This window comes from Emys orbicularis, chromosome 13 (assembly GCF_028017835.1).
Source record: "Emys orbicularis isolate rEmyOrb1 chromosome 13, rEmyOrb1.hap1, whole genome shotgun sequence".
NCBI classification, from domain to species: Eukaryota; Metazoa; Chordata; order Testudines; family Emydidae; genus Emys; species Emys orbicularis.
This window is the reverse complement of record NC_088695.1, coordinates 47,766,358-47,789,166: the sequence shown is the minus strand read 5'-3', so window position 1 is coordinate 47,789,166 and position 22,809 is coordinate 47,766,358. Positions and strand designations below refer to the sequence as shown.

The 22,809-nt window shown below is 52.4% G+C and overlaps 1 protein-coding gene across 1 annotated transcript; it reads right to left on the bottom strand.

Annotated features, from left to right (window-relative positions):
• Positions 1-1,419: 1,419 nt before the first annotated feature.
• Positions 1,420-18,265, bottom strand: DNAI2 (dynein axonemal intermediate chain 2). The gene is made up of 13 exons (XM_065415334.1): positions 18,083-18,265; positions 16,402-16,563; positions 16,127-16,248; positions 15,101-15,243; positions 13,102-13,215; positions 10,605-10,744; positions 10,155-10,277; positions 5,839-6,062; positions 5,233-5,368; positions 4,503-4,649; positions 3,132-3,356; positions 2,249-2,293; positions 1,420-1,428 (listed from the first exon to the last, which is right to left on the bottom strand). The coding sequence occupies exons 1-13, from the start codon at positions 18,263-18,265 to the stop codon at positions 1,420-1,422; spliced, it is 1,773 nt and encodes a 590-aa protein (XP_065271406.1).
• Positions 18,266-22,809: the final 4,544 nt, after the last annotated feature.

Below are 22,809 nucleotides of genomic sequence, written 5' to 3'. Positions count from 1 at the left end.
GAGCTGATGTCCCCCCAGCAGACCTCTGCGTACGTCCAGGGTACGCATACCCGTTCTGTGTTTGTACAGTGCCTAGCGCACTGGGCCCCTGCTCCACGACTGGGCCATCTGGGGACTACGGTGACACAGAGAATAAATAGCAGCAATAACAACACTCAGATGGGAACAGGCGTGGGGCAGGAGGGGGGAGAAGCTAGGGGGCAGGGCTACTGAGGGACAGAGTCTGCTCTACCCGATGCAGTCAGGACTCCTGGGTTCTATTCCTGGCTCTGGGTGAGTCACTCCCTCGCTCAGTGCCTCAGTTTCCCCATCTGTACAAAGGGGGTGACTACACTGACCTGCCTGAGAGGCCACATGGAGAAGGGGCTCTGTACAAAAACGCTGGGTGAGCGGCCCGGAGAGCTGCTTTCACTTTCCCAACTGCAAGCCACTGGAAAGGCCTTTCCGCAGGGCAATGCACGGGAGCTCTGCAGTTCTGAGCTCTCCCCGTGGAGCAGCAGCTTCAGGAGGAGAAAGCTCCTGCCCGGAGCAGACTGAAGTTACAGCCACGAATGTGCAGCAATCTCCCCATCCCTGCCTGAAGTTTCTCGCCAGGTCTGCACATTACCTGTGCAGTGCACCTGTATTTATACAAGGGGGCTTTGCTTCTGCCGTGATCATCTTCCTGCTGCTGCTACACAGGCACTCAGTCCCCGCTTCTCCGGGTCACATGCACGCCTGCAGCCAAACACACACACTCGGTGCATCCTCGGACCCCTCCCCGGGGAGTATTCCAGCGCCTGGCCCCTTTGCTGTCAGCAGGAGAGTGGCGAGTGTGCCTGCGGCTTTGGAACCAGCCAATCAGTTCCATGACCGAGGCAGATCCCACATGGATGAGTGTCCCAGGGGAACCTCGACAGACTAGACAGGCCGCCCTAGCTGGGATCGCTAGGCCTGGTGAGCTGGCGCAGTGGCTGCCAGGTGCATGGTGGGACAAGGAGAGGAGCCAAGTGTTTGACCAGGACTGTTTGGCCTTTTGTCATGTCATAAAACCACCTGCTTATTGAGGGGAAGGGGAACGTCCCCTGCTCCTGTGGGCAGGTGGGTGAAGGAGAGCAGGCGGAACAGAACACGGCACAGACCTCCAGCGGCTGCTGCCGCCGCTCAGCCTGCGGGTCTGCGTAGGGGAGACAGCACGGTCTCTAAGCAGACAGCGGCGCCCGGGGAATGGCTGCCCGCCTCTTCCATCGGTCCAGGATGCAAAGCGGATTGTAACATACAGATCCCGCCACCCTGACGTCTGTTGGACCCAACCAGACATGGCTTAAAAATGCTGCTGTTTATTAACCCAGTCTCTCTTGTAGAAAAGATCCAAAGGGGAAAGGACCTGGACTGGTACGAGAATAAATTAAGTGCGACTGTGCGATCCACACGCCAGGCTCACTCCTCCTGCGGAGAGAGAACAGGGGTTAGGCCAAGGAGGGTCTCCTGGGGCCCAGAGTCTCTTCCCATAGACAGCATCCCAATGCCCTGCCAGCCAGGGGAAGGGGGCTCCAGATCTGTTACAGGCTCACAAGACAGCGGAGCTGAATCCACGCTTCCTCTTTCTGGCTCCACTGGCTATGCTGCGTCATCACGCAGGACGCCGGGGTCCGAGCACTGCACTGGATGGAAGCTGACAGGAAGCCCACACCGGCCCCCCGCCTTAGAGGGGGCTGGCTGCACGGAGAGGTAGTGTTAGCTGCTCACGTGCAAGGGGAGAGGGGAAGTTCATAGGGAAAGAAGCAGCGGCTGAGAATAAAGGATTGGCCAGACCTTCCTGGTATCCTAAGGAAGGGGACCGGCCCCACAGCATATCCCGAGTGGGGCTGGTCGGAAGGAGGAAGACAGGCTCCTCCCCCTGAGAATACACACCTTTCAAACCCCTCCTTTCCCACAGCACCCAGGGCTCCAGCTACACTCTGGGCGCTGCCTTGTGAGGGACCCAGGTACACGGTTCCCTCTTGCGGCGCAGGCGAGACGGACTCCCCAGCTGTGCTGCAGCATTAGGCTTTGTACAGCTGGGACAGGGTGCCCCTAATTTTGGCTCCTGTGTGAATGTCACATGGGGATTGGCGTGTGACTGGCAAGCTGGGGTGCTCAGAGGAGGGACACTGAAAAACGCTACAGGGTGCAGTGTGGGGGCTTTTCAGGAGTCTGGGGGGGGGGGGTAGAAATGGGGGAATCAGTCTACGGTAGGGAAAGGGGGTACCCTGGGGTGTAATCTGACCTTGTAAGGGTCCTCGTCCTCGTTTTCATCTGTAACTTCCTTCTCCTGAAAGGAACAGGGAGATTGTTGCATTCCAAGTCCCCAGGCATGGAAAACCTGCTCTTACGGAGCCTCTTTCTCTCTGAAACAGGCTCCCTGCCCAGCTCTGCTGCTTTGGCCTGTTATCAGTGAACACTTAGAAACGGGATAAAAACCAGCCCCCCGTTCTTGTGGAATCTGTGCCAGCCCGGCAGAGCTCCCCAGAACGGGCAGCACACTGGTAAATGGGACAGTGTAGTCAGTCAGAAATCAGCTTCTCCATAGGAGTGCAGTTGATTCTGTCAAACAGCCTGTACTTTCATGGGGGGAAGCCAGTACTGGAGGGTTTAGTGAATAACTGCAGAAGTTCAGTGACAATGGTGTGAACAATGCAGTGCCAGGCTCACATCCATCAAACCTACAGGACACAGCTAAGTGCTTGTCAGAGGATCGGGGTCCCCGGCAATGAAATGAAAGCAAAGGCAAACAGACCATTAGCCTGCAACAGCGGTGTGTTCCTTGGGCTCTCCCTGCCCTGCCATGTTCTCAGGCAGGAATCCTGTAGCTTGACAGCTGATATAAACATCACAGGTCTAAGACACATGGCAGGACTGGTAGGTAGGGAAATCACTTCTGACTTTTAACCGAGTCCACCTGATTTGGAATCAGCAAGTCACTCATCACAGGGACCTAGCAGAGCAGAGCTGCACTTCCATGTGGTCTCCTCACAGCACGTGATGTGCTGCGTCCTTCCCCCGCCCACCCCGAGCTCACCTACCGGCCTCCTAGCCCCCAGTTCCAGGATGCAGCACCATGGTCAGAGAGCCACACCCCATCCTTTTGGCAGACCGGGTCTCTGTGCTACCTGGGCTCTCGACAGCTTGGCTGCCCGCTCCTTCCTCCTGATCTCTGCTTCGATGATCTCGAAGAACTCCTTCTGGACTCTGGCCAGCAGCTCCTCAGGCTTCTCCTCCTCCGTCTCCACCTTCACGTCCTCCTCCTTGCCCTCGGCCTTGGTGCGCTCCTTCAGACGCATCTCCCGGTGCCGGGCCTCCAGGATCTTCTCTCGCTTTGTCTCTCGCTCAAACATCTGAGAGGCACAGGGGGCAGGAGAGGGCTAGGGCTCGGGGACCTGGGCCCCCAGCGACAGGGCTGTGGGGAGGAATCCTGGGCCCTGAACTGAAGCAGAGCTCCTAGGAACCCATGGTGTTAGCCCCTCCTGCCCCACAGCAGGCCCCGCTGCTCTGTGTGCACATTAGCCGTGCCCTTGGCATGCCTGCAATCCCCCTCCATCCAGAGATCAGCCACAGGTCTCCTTCACACAGCACGGGGCGGGGAGTCCCCGCGAGTGGGGTCTCTGGCGCTTTGGCCCCTGCTGTGACGCAGTTACACCCTGTCAGATTAGGGTGCCTCAGGATGAGCTCCAGGGCTTAAAGCTCGGCACCTAACCCTACTCCATGGGCCGTGACGAGGAGCTGCCACAGCGGCTGGGGGTGCTCAGCACCCTGGAGAAATCAGGTCACTTACTTAGGAACCCAAGTGTTTCCCCTGGTGCCTGCCACCAGGGGTGAGTCTTTGCCTTAAAACTCCTCCACACGCCAGGGGAGTGGAGAGCGCCAGCCCCACACAGCGCAGAGGCAGAAGGCTGGAGAACGCAGGGGTCCATGTCCCTGGTGTTAGTGAGACCTGAAATGCCACCAGAATGCCCCCCTTTTTGCAGCATGGGCCCAGGATAGCCTACCTCTGTACCCCTCCTGACACTGCACTGTCCTATTGCCAGAGAGACCCCGTGGGAAGCCTGGACTACACCCAACGCTGCACTGGTTTAACAGCAGGTTTGATTTGAAACCCATTTTAGTTAAACTGGTGCAATGTTGTGTGTGGACGCTCTTACCAAGGTTAGCTACGCCTGGGGGCAAAGTGAAACCCACGGAACCAGACTTAAACAGATATAAGTGCATCCACACAGGGCTTTGCACTGGTTTAACTAAATCTGGTTTAAATCCAATTGAAGTTAAACAGGACAGCTTCTGTGTACAGATAATCTGGGTGCCCCAGAGCCGTACTCCCAAACCGCTAACGACAATCCATGCCAACCGCTTGCATCACGCCAGTTTCTATTGGCAAACGTTGCGAGGGAGACTGGAAGCGTCCGGGTTCAAAGCAGACCCCGAGCTCACCTGTGGCAGTGAGCGCAGCCAGGCCCACGCTGCCAGTTGCAGCACGAGACACTCACCGCCGTGGCCAGGTTCTTCTCGTTCCTCTGCAGGGTACAGAGCCCGGAAGAGACCTCCAGCAGGGTCACGGTGCCCAGCTTAGAGCCGCAGCCAATGAAACGCCCGTTGTCCTGCAGGCGCAGGCTGAAGAGAGGCTCGTCACAGACCTGGGGAGGAAGGACCAGTTGGGGAGTTTACTGCTTAGGTGCTGCCCATCACCAGAGTGTCAGGGCAGGCTCAGCATGTCAGGACTGACTGACACAAGCGCCTCAGGCACTAGTCATTAATACTCGCTGCAAATGATTTTAAAAGATGTTTTCACATACGTGTGACATGGCCTAAACGGGGGAGGAGGAAGGCCTGGCTCCTGCAGACGGGAATGCCACTACGATGATGGGCACATTGGAGACACGGACATAGCAAAAGCTTGGCGGGAACATTTCTTTCCTACAGGTTTGGGTTGCCCAAACAGTGAGACACTGGTGAGTGCCCGTGTGTGCACCAGAGCTTATGCTGGCCACTTGATTTCCTCCACGGCCGGGCTGGCCAGGATGCGTTTGCTAGCTCACTCCTGCGGCAGAGCTCAACACAGGCAACTCAAATCATTGCCGGGGTGCAGCCTTCCACCGGCCTCGGGAGAGGTCTGCGAAGCACCTGCCGCATCCCTGCAATGGTTCAGATCCCCGCAGCTCCCACCCAGCGGGCGAGGCGGAGACACAAAGGTAAAAGAAGACGTGTTTCTGACCCAACCTTCACGCTGAGGGAGGGGTTGTTCTGTTTGAAGAGGAAGTCCCAGACATCAAGCGTCCCGTCCATTTTGGTTGTGAAGAAGACAGCTGGCCGGATGGTGCTCCAGCACCCATCTGTTAGGTAAGCCAGGTGGTACCTGCCAACAAATCCAGCAGCTCTCAGAACAACTCATTCACACCATTTGGTGCTGAAGAATCCATGTGAAAGAACTATGCTACATTGGAGTAAGTGCCACATAACATTCCCTGAGTGCGTGCTAGATACGCTAGGCAGCTGCCTCTGACGTATACGGGGGCTGGGACATACAACTGGACACAGAGTGAATCCAGGTCCCTTCACTCCTGTTCTGCTTCTGTCTTCACTACGGGGCTCTGCAGGGGGAAATCTAAAGAAACCTAATTGTCGGGGGAGGAACAATTTCCTGCCACCACCACTCGCAGGGGCTGCAGGCGGGATTTCCAAAGCCCAGTGATTCAGCACTGAAGTGCCATTAAAGTTAACTGAGAATTGTGCTCCTCTGTCACTGAGATGCTTCTGAAACCCCATCCTGTGCCTATAAATCAGGGACAGAAACAGTAAATGCAAAAAAAAAAACCCATCGCCTACTTGGTCCACATGATGGATGATTCCTTGCTGTCCTCAGACCAGATCCGAGCAGTCCAGTCCCCGACTGTCAGGAAGTTCTTGGGGAAGAAAGGGTTCCTTGCCAGGGCGTAGATGGGGCCATGGTGTCCACTGTATGTGCCAACTATCTTTTCCGCAGGTGTCTTGGCCTTGCGGTTACAGGTGATCACCACGCCTTGTTCCGTCCCCACCATGAACTTGGTCGGCTGTGGTCGGAAACACAATGGAACGCAACTGTCACTGGGTGTGGGGATGCTCTTCCAGCAGGAGAGGATCTCCCACATGAAGGGCAGGTCCTAGCAAGGGGGTTTGTTCTCCTCTAGATGAGTGGAGGGTGAGGGTGTAGTTGGATCCAAGTAATGCCCGTAGGAGTTATGCAGGCAAACTTTCTTCCAACGTGCATCAAGAGGAGAAGTGAACCCGGCATTGAAAACTGGCAGGTGTACTATTAACTAGAGCGCTGTTGGCGAGATCCACTGTTCTAGGAACAAGCCCAACTCCGGCTTCCCGAAGCTGCCAAAAGTAGCGTGGAATCCGCTGAAGATCAAGTGACTGCCTAGAATTCTGGCATTTCCCTGGACACGCACCAGCTATTTTTTTTGCCTACGCTTCATGTACTGTGTATGTAAACTGAGATTACATTTCTTGATGCCTTGCTGGAGAGATGGAGTCTCATCCAACAGGCCTTCCCCATCCCTACATGGTCATAGACAGCTCGGCTCCTTTGTCTTCAGGGCTACACTTAAAGCAAAGGCACTTCCATGTGGTTGAGGTTTGCTCTGCAGAGCCAGTGTCAAAGCAGCCCCCCAACTCTCAGCCACTGCTGGCCTCATCGCTTTGTAACCATCCCAATGTCTGTGCACACAGAGCAGGATACTTATCAACTGCAGCCCCCCACCGGCCCTACGCAAATTCTCAACGACTACAGCACTGCTTGGCTTGCACCGCAGAGATAAAGATGCGTATCATGGCTAGGCCCCTGCTGGCTCTGGAGATTAGAGATCCCTTAGAGTCTACATCTGATTTTTCCTGTCTCTGACAGCAACCAACTGCAGGGATAGCAGGGAAAGGGAAGCCAAAACACAACACTGGATAATTTACACTTACTAATGGAGAACCCAGCAGGCTGCCCAGGGAAGAGCCCTGTGTATGCTGCAAATACTCTACTTTAGCAACAAACAACAATCTCACGCCATTATCACCCCAGTCTTCTAACAGAGACCTTTAGTTGCATACCAAGATCAGGAGAAAATAAATAAATTCCTGGCTTGTTAAGTGCTGGTTCCGTGAAGGAAATCCATGCTGTGCGCAGAGATTACCACCTGCAGCATTCGAGATGCTTTATGGCACTCGCCAGCCTCTCTCTGAAATTCAAGCAGATTTGTACACCACCCGTGTGGGCCCACATCCCGCTCTCAGCACCGCTGATGTAAATCCAGAGTAACCCCATGGAAGCCAGCGGAGTTACTCTGAATGCAGACAGATGTGGTGCATGGTAATGAAGCATGTGAACGGTGTGGAAGCACAGGCAATCGACATGTTTGAGAAATATAAACCAGTGTGTCGAGAACCTGGTTTGCCTGCTGCACCCTACACAACGCCAGGACCGTATGAGATGTCATACTAACTGGGCCTACAAATGTACCCTAGGCGATGCTGGCAGGCCAGGTGCGAGCTCATGCCAAGGTCCCCCGGTCTCAGTTGAACACTGACAAATACTTAGCAGGCATCTGTCTGGCTCAACGGGGTTAGTATTGTTAAAATAGGTATGAGAGTTTTACAAATGCATTTAGTGTTTAGACTTTATTGAATGTTTGGGACTTGCAGCCGGCATTAAGCTCACTTATAGCATCCACATCCCATATTGTAAAGTAATATTTGAGCAGTTGTATTGTGAACCTCAGTGACTGTGTCAATCACCAGACAGGAGAGAGACATTAACTAGTGTGACGGGTTGACCTTCAACAGAAGGTGTCACGCCCTTCCCAACAGGAAAAGTCCATCAATATCAGATGGACTATTGTGGGATGCTGCAGCTGGAATTTCCCTACATACCGTCAGGAAGAGGACAAAAGCCTTTTGCTGTTATTCTGCCTCCTCCCCATGAAGATAAGCCATGGCTCGGACTCCACCCATCAGCTGAGCTTTGCAACCAAAAGAGCAGGTGAAGAAGAGAATAAAACCCCTAATGAAGAGGAACTGATTATCTCCCTGCTGCTTGGGACTCTGGGGAGGCAAGTTTTTCTAGGCATAAGCAAGAGATCCCCAGCTGCGGAGACTGAGTTAGCCCTAAACAACACGTAGAGCTTGCTTATTATAGAAGCTTCTATTATCTTTTGAAACTTAAGATTGTAATTCATTTGTGTTTCTATGTTTACCTGCTTTCACCTTGTAAATAACCCTCTGGTTTCCTTTTCTAATTTAATAAATCTTTAGATAGTTTATTATAGGATTGGCTACAAGCGTTGTCTTTGGTGTGAGATCTAAGGTGCAACTGACCTGGGGTAAGTGACTGGTCCTTTGGGGCTGGGAGTAACCTGAATATTGCTGTGGTTCTTGGTGTAAGGGACCATCTATCGCAAAGGCAGGCTGACTTGGGTGGTGAGACAGATGGGCGTACCCAAGAGAACTGTCTGTGACTCCATGTTACGGCCGTTATAGTGCCTGAGGAGTTTGTACTTGGTAATTGGTTGGTGAACAATAAGGTGAACAATCGTGCCCTGGTTCCTAATAGTCTGCCCTGAAATTGGTACTCACGCTCTTCAGCCCCTGCTCACCCTAACTGTGAGCTCAGCTGTGGGGAGTGTGTGAAAGTTCGTAAGATGTCCCAATAACCTGTAATAACAAGTGTTGATGGGGAAAGCTGCAGAGGCAGACAGACTGAATTAGTCCAAACACAAAGGCCTCCTGATATAGCTCAAGGACTGTGTTAAGATCATGCTGAGTAAACGAGAAAAGTGTGGAACCAGAAATCAGTGAACCACAACTGATGCATTGGAAACTAGGCCTAATCGGTGGACAAAATAATGAGAGGACAGGCTATTCTGCCCATTACAGCCTTTTGGGGTCCTCGAAGAAAGACTTTGGGAGAAAAACTGTCTGCTGGAGTGAGCTTCACCATCATGGCTACCATCCCCACCGCCTCTTGGGATTCTGGACCACCTTAATTCTAATCCTGAGAAATGTCCTGGCCAGAGTGGGGCAGAGAGAGGGACCCAGCTGATGCTGCCACTTCCCCTGGCTGAATCCCAAACACCATCTGGGGTGTGTGTGTGTGTCTCTCTCTCTCCCCACACCTCCATGTGTCCTTTTCCTTCCCTGCCTTATTTCTTCTCTTTCCTTTCTCTCTCTTTCCTTCTGTGTAATAAGAGTCTGGCTTAGCCACCCCAAGACTGTACATTTTATAATACTGCTGACAGCCTCTGACCAAAAAGGCAGCTAAATAAAATGCCCTAAACAGCCCCATGCTGGTAAAAGTTTGCCAGAACTTGGGAGTGGCTGATAAGACCATGTTCTGTGCCTGTGTTTTTTCAGCAGCGAGAGTGCAAGTGAGAGTCAACATCAGAGACAGAAGCTGTTCTTTTCTCGCCCCCTTTTCCGGGTGTCTGTCATGTTTTGTTTAATAAAGGAAATGGGACTAAACTTTTACAACAACAGTGACAATGCCAGCTCCAGCCCAGCTCAACTCACTTATTCTCTTTCCCCCCGAAAGAACAATTATTACCAGCTTTAATGCCATCTAAGAGCCTGTCAAACAAGGGGGTTTCCCTTTAAAGACTCTCCAGCTAAGGGAAAGGGAACAAGGGCTGTTTTAAAATGAAAGCCTCATTTAACACTTCAAAGGTTTTTACCATTTGCCCTTCTTTGCTGTATCTTTAATAAAAGGTTAAAAGGATTCCTAACCGAGTGTTTACCAGAGTACTAAGCAAGCAAATGCCTCTGTATACCAAACCCCAGACCTCATTTAACACTGGTTAATGTCAGACAGTAATTTTGGCCCATTTATTCCATCTAAATTAATACAACAGACATGTACGTTCCCTCCTCCCCATCCCCTTGGCCATAACCCAAGCCGGTGCCTAAGGATTCCACCACTGGGTACTTCTTCCCTGAAGCGTTGCATCCTGGCCACCATGCTTCTGGCCTAGGAGCACTGCACAAGCCTGCTAAGCTCCACTCAGCACCCTTAGCCTGAGCGGGAAGTAACATGGGACACCTGAGGTCTTTGGAACAATGGCTACCACAGGACAAAGCCTCCAACGTGAGCTCTGGTGGGAAAGACAGCAAGCAGCACTCACCATGGTTGGTTCAAACTCCAGCGCGATGGCTCCTAAAGCGTTCTCCAAGACTCCTTTCCTGCTGATGTCCATCACCAGTGTCTCAGTGGGCTCGGTCAGCTTACGGATATCCCACCACAGGACCTGGCGGAGGGGATGGGAGACATCAGAGCAGCTCGCTCTCATAATCCCCAGAGTTTCCTTCTCGTATAGAGATGCTGGCACTTTTACTACCCAGCGTCAGGTAGCAGCTGCTCTTGACTCAAACACATGAATGACTGGACCTGCAATGGCAGGACACACGTACATCCACGCTTCCTCTCTGTGGGTGGGGGGCAGTAGAGGGCTCGGGGCAAACTAACTCTCCTCTGAGCAGAGACTGTCAGTGCTACCAAGTCCAAGGTGGCCGTTTGGTGATGCCAGGTGCTGGCCGTGCGGAGACCACAGACCACCTTTTCTCTTGGCCTTTACCTGCCCATCGGTAGAGGCGGAGAAACAGTCTGTGCCGGTTTTGGATTGAAGCCAGATCATTCCATACACGGGGTCCCTGTGGCTGAATTCTACGGTGGAAAGCTCCACCGGCTGTCCTCCTTTCCTGGTGTCCCAGTAAGCTGTGAAGGGGAGGAGACCATCAGCTGTGTCATATCCCCTGCCCCGCTCCATTGGTTGCAGTTCCCAGAGAGGACCTGGCAAATAACCATTTCCCCCCAGTGTTTTGGTTCTGCTCCACCTGGCTCCCATGGGTTGTTTCCCCTCTCGGTGCTTTCTAACGGGATGAAGAGAACGTGGAGTTTGTCTTCCTTTGGCTATCACTTCAGCAGCGCCCCAGTGATGCCAGGAATAAGGAGCAGGGTTTGCAACTACCTGGCACTTACGTTGTGCATTTCATCGCAAAAGAGCCATCAAAGCAGCCACTGATTTGGGCCTCGCCTACACTGGGGTTTTTAGCTGCCAATAAACTGTTGCAACTCCTAGCGTGGATGGGCTGAAAAAAGCTAAACTGTGGGTTCCCCAGGGCAGCCTGAAGCTGGGCTAAGCAAGTCACTGATGCAGCTACACCAGCAGCCAAAAACTCCAGTGTAGGAAAGTCAAAGTGTCCCAACTGCCCTTGGAGAGGCAGGGGATGACCACTGTCCCCAGTAGAGACGTATGCAGCAACACCCCAGTTCCCATCTACTCCAGCTGGTGGTCTGGGTGCTTGGCCCTTCTAAATCCAGGCCCCAAGGTCACATAGCAGGCTGGTGTCAAGCCACTCCACAGCCTGTAACTCATGCGCCCTCTAACGGCTCTGCAGGAGCACAAATCAGCGGAGGTCCTACGTAAACAGTGGGTGTTCTAGATGCACATCTCTGCATCAGACAGGCACAGATGCTGCTGAGGAGAATCCCTAGCGCAGCATAAAGGCAGCTCCCATGTTGGGTGTGAATGACTTGCCCGGCCCTGCTTTGGCCAGGGTTAGGCATCCGGGTTGATTCTCTGCGGACGTGGCAGAGTGGCACTCGCTTGCTCTTGCTCGGTTATAATTAAACAATTGAATGTGACAGCGTGTGCTCTGCTGGGCCATCAGCTGCACGCCTGGGGAGCCCTGTGAAGGATGAGGTGAAATCGACTCTCTCTTCCATCACCTAAGGAGTGCATGATAATGTCCTTCTAATGTATGCCCTGCCAGATCAGATTGCAGCTGCAAAGGGCAGCGAAAACATAAAAATGAGCGTAATTAAATGGAAAGGCTTGCATGGCTGAATAAATAATAGAATCTTACATGGATCTGGCAAAGGGGGAGCCTCTTTTAATGTTTAAACAAGGGAACAAAAATTATTCTACAAATGAAATGAAGGCAATTATTCCAAGCTTTTCTAATGCCACTGCTCACTTCCCGAGGCACATCAGCGGGGAAGCGAGCAATAGCAGGTAACACTATCCACCAGCAGCTACCTGATACACAGTGTTCTGTACAGCACGTGGGCTCGACAACAGCAGCCTCCTGTCCTCAATCCTAGCCTGCTTGATGACACGGTGTATCTACAGCCATGCAGCCAGGAAGGACGCTCTGGTTAGCAAAGACATGCCCAGGGCATCGCCAGAGAGAACATTTGTGTTGGCGATGGTAGCTATTTGAACACAATGGATCAGAGTCATCCCAGGGTGGGGGACAGGGGGGTTCCCCCTCTGATGTCAATGGGATACATCTGGGCTACTGCTGACAATAAATAAAATGCTGATGGGTGTTGGTGGACACAGTTCTGCTTCTAATGTCCACATCTCTCTCACACACACCCTTCCTGTCCCCACTGCACTGACTCCAGCAGGTGAGAGGCAGAAGGGACAAGCGCCCACAGGCAGACTGGATGGACACAGAGACCCACCTGCCCATTCTACATAATGGGGCTGAGTCACACTGGTGCCAGGGAGTGCGTGTAGAGGGCACAGGAAGCTCTTACTGACACTGTTTGGGCTGTACCTGTTTTATGGACAAGCATGAGCCTCCGGTCCCCAGGGACTGCTGATTTCACTAGCACTGAAGTTACTTGGTAATTCAGAACATTCCTCCAGCTACATCCTTGTCTATTTCCCATCTGGAAAGTGCCTGACACGTTTTGAGGGATAAACAGATGAAATGGCCACCTTTTTTTAAAGTGGGTGTTCTAGGAAATAACACAGCCTCTTCGTCCAGGGCGACCCACCTCCGCCACTGACAGAATGGGCTTCCCCTGGATCACAATCGCATCACGGTGAATTATCTAGCCACATAGCCTGCACGGCCACCACCTGCTGCCTAATCAGGTGAACGTGTGTTATCTCATCAGTCATGCCAGTCCCAGGGCTCCGATTCCAATTCAGTATTCCAGGCCTTGGAGCTAATGACACTAAGGAGTCTTTGTGCAGATTAGCACTGGAGCAAGGCTAGCGCAGAATTAAAATTAAGCAGTTCCCCTGGTAGTGTTTATATACAATCCATGTCCCTTACCGATCTGTCCATTATAGCATCCTCCAACCAGGATGTGAGAGTCTTTGGGGTTGTATTCCAGGCTCACAAGCGGGGATGATGGCCTGAGAACCAGGTCTGGTCTGTTGGGATTTTCTATCGGGAAGGGACAAACAGAGAAAAGCAAAGTTTGAGTGAAGCCCAGAAGGAAAACAACATTTCCAACTAATTCAGCTCAGGAATGCTGGACACTAGCCAGTGACCTCCAGCACCCATGTCTTCCCAGCATCAATGCTAGCGAGAGGCAGGGTAGAAACCATTACTCCAATGTACTAATCTGGAGTAATCTCTAGCACCTCTGCAGCACTCTTCACTGAAATCACTTTACAAGTATTCTCTCCGTTGTACAGGCGGAGGTAGAGAGAGGAAATGACTTGCCCAAGGTATCACAGCAGCCAGGAAGAGAACCCAGGAGTCCTGACTTCCAGTTCTGGGCCTGAAATAGACCAGCAATTCCTCTCTCTGCCTCAGATAAAAATGCACCTCATCGTTTCCCCCCAAAACAGACTATTAGCCATGCCATGTCTTGGGGCAGAAAGAGGAGGAGTGTTGCATTGAGTGCTCGCTTTCTGCCTCCACTCTGCAGGACTCTTCTCCCATTTAGCACCTTGCTTCTAAAGGGGAAAAAAAGGCAGATGGGACCATTACCGAGGAGCTCCGAGCTGCTGGGAATGCAAGTCACTAGACAGACAGCTGGGAGAAGAAGGAAGGTATCCAGCTCCCTTATCTGTCAGATTGGGGTTGCAGCCCCCTGTGGCTGTGAAAGGTCTAGTCACATGTGAAAGGATGGGGGGAGGAAGAGGTGTCCATTCCTCACACTCCACTGCCACCGCCCCGTTTGCTTGTCATCCTTTTGTTTTTCAGTGGTGGACTGAGTCCTGCTTCTACCGTCCCCATCTGTCACACCCCCGTCCCGTCCCCACTGCACTGAAGTTCTATCCACCTGGGAAGCTCCTCGGCAAGATGATTTTCCCAATCCAGGGGTTGTGTTGCTTCTTGTTTTTTAACAGAATGGGCAATTAAGCTACTTCAACAATCCAGCGTGTCTGGAAAACATAACTGAGCTCATTGGGAAAAGCAAGAAGGGCTCTATCCTGGGAAGCCAGAGAGTCAGGGTCGGATTTCCAATTAGGCACTGGGGGCGCCGGCGTTCTAGGGGCGCCTAAAAGTTAAAAGTGGGTTAAAAGTTAACACATACAGCTCTCCTGAGGGCGGCCAGGCTCCTGGTGTGGGTTGGTGGCTGCCCAGCGTGTGGGGCTGGAGCAGGGTGAGTGTCTAAGTCAGCCCGCCTGGGGGCGCTGTGAGCCGTGGCTGGGGTGTGTGGCTGCTGAAGGTGCTGGCTAGGTGCGTCCCAGCCCCTTCCCAATCTCGGCCACCCTGCTGCCTCCGCCCCATGCCAGTGAGGGAGAGGGAGAGGGAGGGGCGTGGCCAATGCCTCATTCATTTACATGGGCAGAGGTGGAGCGCGGCTTCCGCGCCAGGCTGCGGGAGGGACGGAAGACACCCGGGGACTGCTTGCCATGGGGAAAGGTACAGTCCCCCCCCTCTCCCCTTGCGCCTTTCCTGGGCAGGTGGGCTGCGCCCCGGCTCAGGCTGGGATCGCCATGCGTGGTGGAGGGTCTCATGCCTTCCCAAGGAGGCTGTGTTTATATTTCTTTTCATTTCATTTTTTACGAAAAACACCAAGGTCAGCTGTAGGCAGTGGGGGCGCTGAAGATGCTGTGCCTAGTGGCACGTAAGGTGTAAATCCGGCCCTGCAGAGAGTGGGTCTTTACAGGTTGTTTTCCATATTTTGGTCAGGGTTCAGATACCTTAAACCCCAATTCTCATTTCCCCATGTGTAAAATGGGAGTCAGCCTCCTCTCCACTCTCCCGGGGGGTGTTGTGAGGATTAGTTAGTTAATACTTTCAGAGCACTTAATAGACATTAAGGACCATGTTAGTGGCAAGCATGACTAACTCTAGCATTTTTCCTTCTTACCAAGATCCCATATGTATGACTCATAGCTCATATCTTTAGAGCTTCGCTGGAACTCCAGGCTGGAATAAGCTACTGCCAGCTTCTTGCTTCCATCTGGGTGCCAGGAGAGATGCGTGGCTGTCCTTTTTATTACATTTGGATCCCTTTTTGATAATAAAACAATGGCATTAACTTGCTAACAATTTTGTCATGCTCCAGGCTATGCAATAGTTGCCCAAGGGATGTGGCGGGAACCTCAATTAAAACAGGTTAAAACCCTTGAGTATTGATTACAGGAAACAATCCTGCAGTGAGTTGTGAAAGGAAGACCTAGATGAGCTAATAAACCTTTCCAGTTAGAAATTTATAGAAATTCAATTACATTCCAGGATCTAACTTTTAAAAGTTACTACACAGGCCCTAACACTGAAAAAAATCTTTGAGAAACAAAAGAAGGAAGATTCCTTTGACACTGAGTGATACAAAAGATATTAAAACCTGGGATACTCACTGAAGAGCCCCATAATACCCCAAGTCCATTAGATCCTCCCCATATGAACATTATTTGACTGGTTTTTGAAGGACATGTTAATTACTGCTCAAAATACAGTGAAGGAAAAACAGTCTGCTTTCAGTGATAGGAACAAATAATCAGAGTGAGGCGGGGCATTAAACTCTTGTAGTAATCGCCACCCCCAGAAGAATGATTTGGAAATACCTAAAGGAGCATCTCTATTGATATATTACTCTCCAAGGATGAAATTGACAGGGTTGGTCCGAGTGCAGAGAGAGACTGTCTCTATCAGGAGAATGGCTATACCTACAGCCTTCCATTCAAATAGCTGGGATGTCCTGCAGTTAATTCTGGTTGAGATGGACTGCTGCTAGGATCTGCTGCTTCAGTTACGCCTGCTCCTGTCAGCAGATGCAGCTTAACAGCGCAGGCTTAACTGAAGTAGCCGCCTCAGCTGGCCCAGTGGTCAGTATGGACTGGAACAGAACAGCGAATGCTTAGAGCACAGCGTAGCACCTCCTGGCTGCCAATACCTGAAGACATTGATGGTTTTTGCAGATGGAGGCTCATCTGCTACGTCTGCTGTCTCCTCATCGTCAAAGTACTCCTCGTAGATATTGATCGCATTGTTCTGTTTGATGCAATGTTCCATCAGCTGTGAAGCAAGGCATGCAAATAAGCCGTGATGTGACATTTGGGAAAGCTACTGGCTTGGGAGGGCAGGCAGCAAGCAGAGCATGATAGGAAAGGGAGCTGTAACACACGCAGACAGGCAGAGGGGGAGGAAGGGATGGGACAGTGGCCTTACACTGCCGAGTTGTATGATGGTGTTGACATAGTTCTCATCTTTCTCCACTTTCTTCCGGAAGCGAATGGTCTGCTCCATCTCCAGCGGGTTGACGTCTTTTGGCCACCCTCCTTCCAAGTGGTTAACCCCCTCATTTTCCATCTCAAATCTCTCCGTGTTGACCTGAAGTGTTACACAAAGAGAGAGAGAAGCAAGATACAAAGCTGATGGGCTTGGTTTTTAAAGCTGCTCCATGAGCTGACTTTGTGGGGTCTAGCATTTACTCCCTCACTGATTCCAGATCCAGCCAGTGCTCAGACTACCAATCAAGATTTCCCTGGCTTTGTCAGTGCTGCAAACTCCACCTGGGTTCTCAAAACTCAGCCCTCTTCTCTCTGGTTCTTATGCCATCGCCAAGACTAAAGAGCCGGCAGTCAGAATAGACCAGGCTGTTCAGTTGCTGATGCACAAGGCAGACTAGAACCCTGCACACTCCTCTCCGGCTGCACTGCTCCTGCAGGGCAAAGGGGAGTAAACACTATTTTCACCAGCAGATCTGACTTGAACACACACTCACGCAGATGGGGAAAAGCTGCCAGCATTACAGTCACTTTTCTGGCCATAACCAAGTGTTGAACTTGTAGTCCCCTTTGTGGCTAACAATGGAATTATGGACAATCACTTCACCAAATGTCCGTAGCGCTCCCACTCAACTTCCATCTACTGGAGTGCATTGGGGATCATGTAGCATTACACCTTATAACTGAGCAATCCCTTATTGTGTATACTGGGCAAATTACAAGGGAGGCACAGAGTTCATCTGGGAATGTTAACAAATGGGACTAACAAAGTTGTTACTTTTATTACTCCCCACACAGGAAAAGGGGTTTCCAACAACGTGATTGCAAACAGGGGCCAGCGTTGGAATGAAGAATTATTGGCTACTTCTCCACTGTTCAAACCCAAAGTAGCTTCTCACATCTCACCCAAGCGGAGCAGATTGGCTTTGCAAAGGACCAGTCCGACTCTGGGAGCTCTTAAGAAATCATTCATGAATCATTTTCTTTATTTACCATCACTGATTGCAGAGAAGTGAGAACCCCCCCAACCGCCCCCTTTTTTCATGGAATTCCAGGTTTGCAACACACTAGTCTCTTTCCTGCTATGGCGGTGGTTCTCCTCGGAGGATCTCAAGCCATGCTACAAACATCCACGGAGCCTCACACCTGCTTTCCTGCGAGGTAGCTAAGATCAAATCCACTTTATGTCTTAGCATCTTAGAGCTGCCAAGGTCACACAGCGAATCAGAACCAATAGAACCGTCTCCTGCTTTAACCACTAGACAAACTCCGAGCTCTTAACTGTCCTGCAGGAGACAGCAATGAAAACATTAGCTCCATCTTGTGAATTTTGAGATGGGCGAGAACCCGGAGATAATATCATTGCAAACTTCTCTGAATATTGTACCATTATTACACCAGCAGCACCACTGTATTTCTTCCAGAGGAGATCGATACCTATATCCTCCTCCTACAAACGGGGTCCCAGAAGATCTCCAGTTTATCACTGACTACGGGCACCTTGCGTTGCTGAGCATACCCAACTTTGCAACCCCCTCAGCGACACATCCCTCTTATCCTGTCAGAGGGAGCCTTGCAAGCAAGTATTCATTAAAAGAGAGCTCTGTTTGCTCCCACTGTACCTCATGCTCCGACATATCACTGGCACACTGTATTGCAGCATCGATGGGGTCCCTCTCGATGAAGTTTCTGGCTTGGCTCGGGTCTGGCTGGATGTCCACGTTGGTCTCGGCCGGCCGGTCGGAGAAGGTGCATTGTCGGCCAAACTCGCTGCGCTTCTTCACATACACGTAGACAATCTCCATGGTGCCTGCTGAGGCAAGGGAGAAGGAAACGTTGCACCTTTGCACTGCTTCAAACTTGCCGTTTCACTGCTGTGTTGCACAGCAGATGCTCCATGGGGGACACAGAAAGATGTAGTCCCTACCGCAAGGGATTACACTCTGTGTTTAGAAATGATGAGAGAGTTTAAATTAGGGAACAATCCTGGACTGGATGATCCAGTGGGTCTTGCCTCTCTGATTTCTATCGCTCTGTTTTGTAAGCGTATCCCTACTTCCTTACATGGATCTAGCATGCAACAGGCTTTCTCACCATTTCCTTTGACCTATGATTGCACAGTCATGAGATGGGGACCTTGGCCTTTAAAGAGCAACCCCTGGTCTACTTTAACTATTTCGGTTGGGAGGGGGTGGTTTTTTTTATTGTTAAAACCGTACACCCCTAGCATGGACGCAGTTATAGGAGTATAAAAGTGCCTTACGCTAGTAGAGCTTATTCCTCTAATCATTATTACAGGAGTGTTTACAGGACTAAACTAAGGCAAGCACCTTTATGCTGGTAGAACTGTGTCCATGCTAGAGAGTCAGACCTCGGTAACAATACAATTTCAAACCAATACAGTTAAAGCAGTACAAACCTCTGCACCCTCGGCCCCACGCATGGCTCCTAGCAGAGCGAACCCAGGAGTCCTGGCTGCCAGGCCCCGCTCTGCGCCCTCGGCCCCACACATGGCTCCTAGCAGAGCGAACCCAGGAGTCCCGGCTGCCAGGCCCCGCTCTGCGCCCTTAGCCCCACGCATGGCTCCTTGCAGAGCGAACCCAGGAGTCCTGGCTGCCTGCCCCGCTCTGCGCCCTCAGCCCCATGCCTGGCTCCTAGCAGAGCGAACCCAGGAGTCCTGGCTGCCTGCCCCGCTCTGCGCCCTCAGCCCCACGCATGGCTCCTAGCAGAGCGAACCCAGGAGTCCTGGCTGCCTGCCCCGCTCTGCGCCCTCAGCCCCACGCATGGCTCCTAGCAGAGCGAACCCAGGAGTCCCGGCTGCTGGCCCCGCTCTGCGCCCTCAGCCCCACGCATGGCTCCTAGCAGAGCGAACCCAGGAGTCCTGGCTGCCGGCCCCGCTCTGCGCCCTCAGCCCCACGCATGGCTCCTAGCAGAGCGAACCCAGGAGTCCTGGCTGCCAGGCTCCGCTCTGCGCCCTCGGCCCCACACATGGCTCCTTGCAGAGCGAACCCAGGAGTCCCGGCTGCCTGCCCCGCTCTGCGCCCTCAGCCCCATGCCTGGCTCCTAGCAGAGCGAACCCAGGAGTCCCGGCTGCCGGCCCCGCTCTGTGCCCTTGGCCCATGCATGGCTCCTAGCAGAGCGAACCCAGGAGTCCCGGCTGCCGGCCCCGCTCTGTGCCCTTGGCCCCACACATGGCTCCTTGCAGAGCGAACCCAGGAGTCCCGGCTGCCTGCCCCGCTCTGCGCCCTCAGCCCCATGCCTGGCTCCTAGCAGAGCGAACCCAGGAGTCCCGGCTGCCGGCCCCGCTCTGTGCCCTTGGCCCATGCATGGCTCCTAGCAGAGCGAACCCAGGAGTCCCGGCTGCCAGGCCCCGCTCTGTGCCCTTGGCCCATGCACTGCCCCAGCAGAGCCCTAGTGCATCGGCGCCTGCGGGTGCCCGCTATGCCAGGCGCTGCACGAGGGGCGCCCCGTGGCATGGGGCAGCAGCGCTGGGTAGGAGAAAGGGGGGCCAGGCTGACAAGGGGGGGCTGAGCCGCAGGGCCCCTCCCTTGCCTGGGGGGGGGTGGACCCGGGGGGGGGCGAGCCACAGGGCCCCTCCCTCCCTCCCTTACCCGGCGGGGGGCAGATCCGCTCCGGGCCCGGCTCTCTGCAGCCGCGGGCAGCGTGTCCCCGTTGCCCAGCAACGCCGGCGGGGACTGGAAGCGGAGCAGTCACGTGACGGGCCGGGAGCCGCCGCCATGTTGGGGGGAGGGTAGGGGCGGGGCAGAGCAAGGCTGTTACAGGAGGGAGCAGGGCGGGGGGGGGGGAGAAGGGGCCTGGCCCATCCCCCAATCTCTCTCCCCCCCCCCCCCCCCCAGTGCTACTCCCCCATCACCATGGCCTGGGCCTCTGCCCCCGCAGGCCCCACCCGGCCTGGCCTCGCGCCCTGGGCCTGCCTTGGTTAACACGTGGCCACGGGCTGGCTCCCGGCCCGTGGCCAAGCACAGGGCCTTTGCAGGCCGGGAAGAGTTCATGGGACCAGCCCGCGAAGAGGCTCTGTGCTGCCCTGGGATGCAGCGGCTCCGGCAGCCCCACCTGGCCCCCAGACTAGTTAGTGGCCCGCACTACGCGGGGAGGGGCGGGGGCCCCGACGGCTGCTCCGACGAGCCGCGGCACAGCAGGGCGGGAGGGTGGACGGACGCGCTCGGCCGAAGCTGGGGGTGGAAGAGGCTAGAGGCAGCTCAGGCCGGAGGTGCGTTAGGACTGCATGGAGGCCCAGGGCTGGACCAGTAGGGGATGTTGCAAGTTTGGACTGAGATACAGCGGCAGAGTAGCGGCTCCATCTGTACCAGAGCATAATCCCCATTTACATCAGAAAAAAGTATGGTCAGGGCTCCGCCCCCCTACAGAATAATGATCACACGCCCTTGGACCAGGTCATGACTCCCACCTTAAGAACCTAGGAGCTGAAAGAAAACTGGCTGCACTTTGGTGCACACAGACCATTATTTTCATCCATTAAATAGCAGCCAAAATTTAAAACTCACTGGCTTCCTAGGGGGAAAACCCCCCCAACACTCTACTCTGAGGAAGTTTTGATGGAAGTGAACAGCTTTCAGCCCAAGCCCACCACCGGGACTAGATCTCATCCCAGCCAGCTGTTCAGTGCATATATGAGGGGCTTTACAAAAAGTCAGATGGAAAAGCAGCTACTTTTTTTACATTATATTAATGATTTATTACAGCGCTGAGTGACCCAATAGCCATGTGCTGCCAACAGTTATAAGCAGTTCCATTCACTATCACAACAGCCATTATCTACCAGCAGCTTATTTCCAGACACTACTGCAAGGAGCGGGGAGAGATGGAGCAGAATACATAATAAGGAGAGCTCAATGTGAAAACTAGATGGCATTGGAAGCCATTCAGTAAAGCATGAGTCACTGAAAGAATCCTGGGATACCAGAGGAGGAAGATGGAGAATGCTGAACTCTACTGCGACCCTTAGTAAGACAGGACAGTCAATTCACCTGACACCATGGCTGTGGCTAAAATAGCTTTTAACAGCTAGAGAAGGAATGTGCATTGCCTACAATTTGCCATGGCCCCCTTTTGTGGGGTGTGTGGGGAAGAGCTGAAATTCCCCCACCCCTGAATATTTTATGTCAAATTTTTTTAATCCTGTTATTCAAAATTGTACTGTACTAACAGGATATAGAACCTTCCCACAGGTGACCACCTGTACAAAGCTGTCCCAGGTCAGCAATGATCAGATGTTAACATCTGATTGCCAAGCTGCCGCTTATGGAGAAAGGAAATCAATAATGCAAAGTTAGACTGTGGAACTCACTGACACAGGGTATTGAAGCCAACAATTTAGCAAAATTCATGGAGGAACTGGACATTTATATCGATAACCAAAATATTCAGAGTTCCAATACTAAAAAAAAGTTTTCGATGGAATAAGAATTTTTATGCTTCTGGACTTAGGCCAATCTTGGTTAGATGCGAGGAGGAGACTTCCTTAATGAGAAGATTATCTCACTGCATCTTATGGGATTTCTTGCACGTTCCTCTAAAGCATCTGGTGCTGGCCACTGTTAGAGAAGATAATGAGGCAGAGTGACTATGGGTTTGACACAGTATGGGAATTCCTAGGAAAGGCACGGCACTGGTAGCCTCTGTTTAGAGCTGCCCATTTAACACTACCTCACGAAACCAGCCATTGTGATAGCCAGGCCTGCTGGCATGTCCAGCAGATAGGTCAAGAATAAAATGGGCCAGAGAGACTGAGCTGTCCTCAGACACCCAGGTCCCAGTTGAGGCACCACACCTACCTGTGCTGTAAACTGCTCCCTGGATCCCACATTCTGGAGCTTTTACTGCCATCCTTGTTAGCAGCAATAAAACCAAAATTTGATATCCTGGCCCTAAAAAACAGCTTTGGTAATAACCATGACACACATGGTGCCATTTCAGTCTTTTAAAAACCTAGGTTAATATCCTTAGATACTGGCATTTGTCTAATACAATTTAAAAACTAAACATTTGCAATGCTCAAGTGAGTTCCGAACATGAATTAGAGGGCACTAACTGCAGTCGAGATGTTGGAAGTGCGACCTGGGTGTTTTTAATTTAATGCAAATTAAATACATTGTGCGGCATCCATCTACAGCAGAACCTCAGAGTTACGAACACCAGGGTTACGAACTGACCAATCACCCACAGACCTCATTTGGAACCGGAAGTACACAATCAGGCAGCAGCAGAGAGAGGGGGAAAAAAAGCAAATACAGCACAGTATCGTGTTAAACGTAAACTATTAAAAAATCAAGGGAAAGCAGCATTTTTCTTCTGCGTAGTAAAGTTT

Excerpts from the sequence above, each read along its gene's own strand:
- DNAI2 (XM_065415334.1), bottom strand. The coding sequence starts at position 18,265 with ATGGAGATTGTCTACGTGTATGTGAAGAAGCGCAGCGAGTTTGGCCGA. Across the intron at positions 5,369-5,838 it reads TCATCCATCATGTGGACCAA|GTACCACCTGGCTTACCTAA; the intron begins GTAGGCGATGGG and ends ATTTGTTGGCAG. Across the intron at positions 4,650-5,232 it reads ACCCCTCCCTCAGCGTGAAG|GTCTGTGACGAGCCTCTCTT; the intron begins GTTGGGTCAGAA and ends CTTCCTCCCCAG.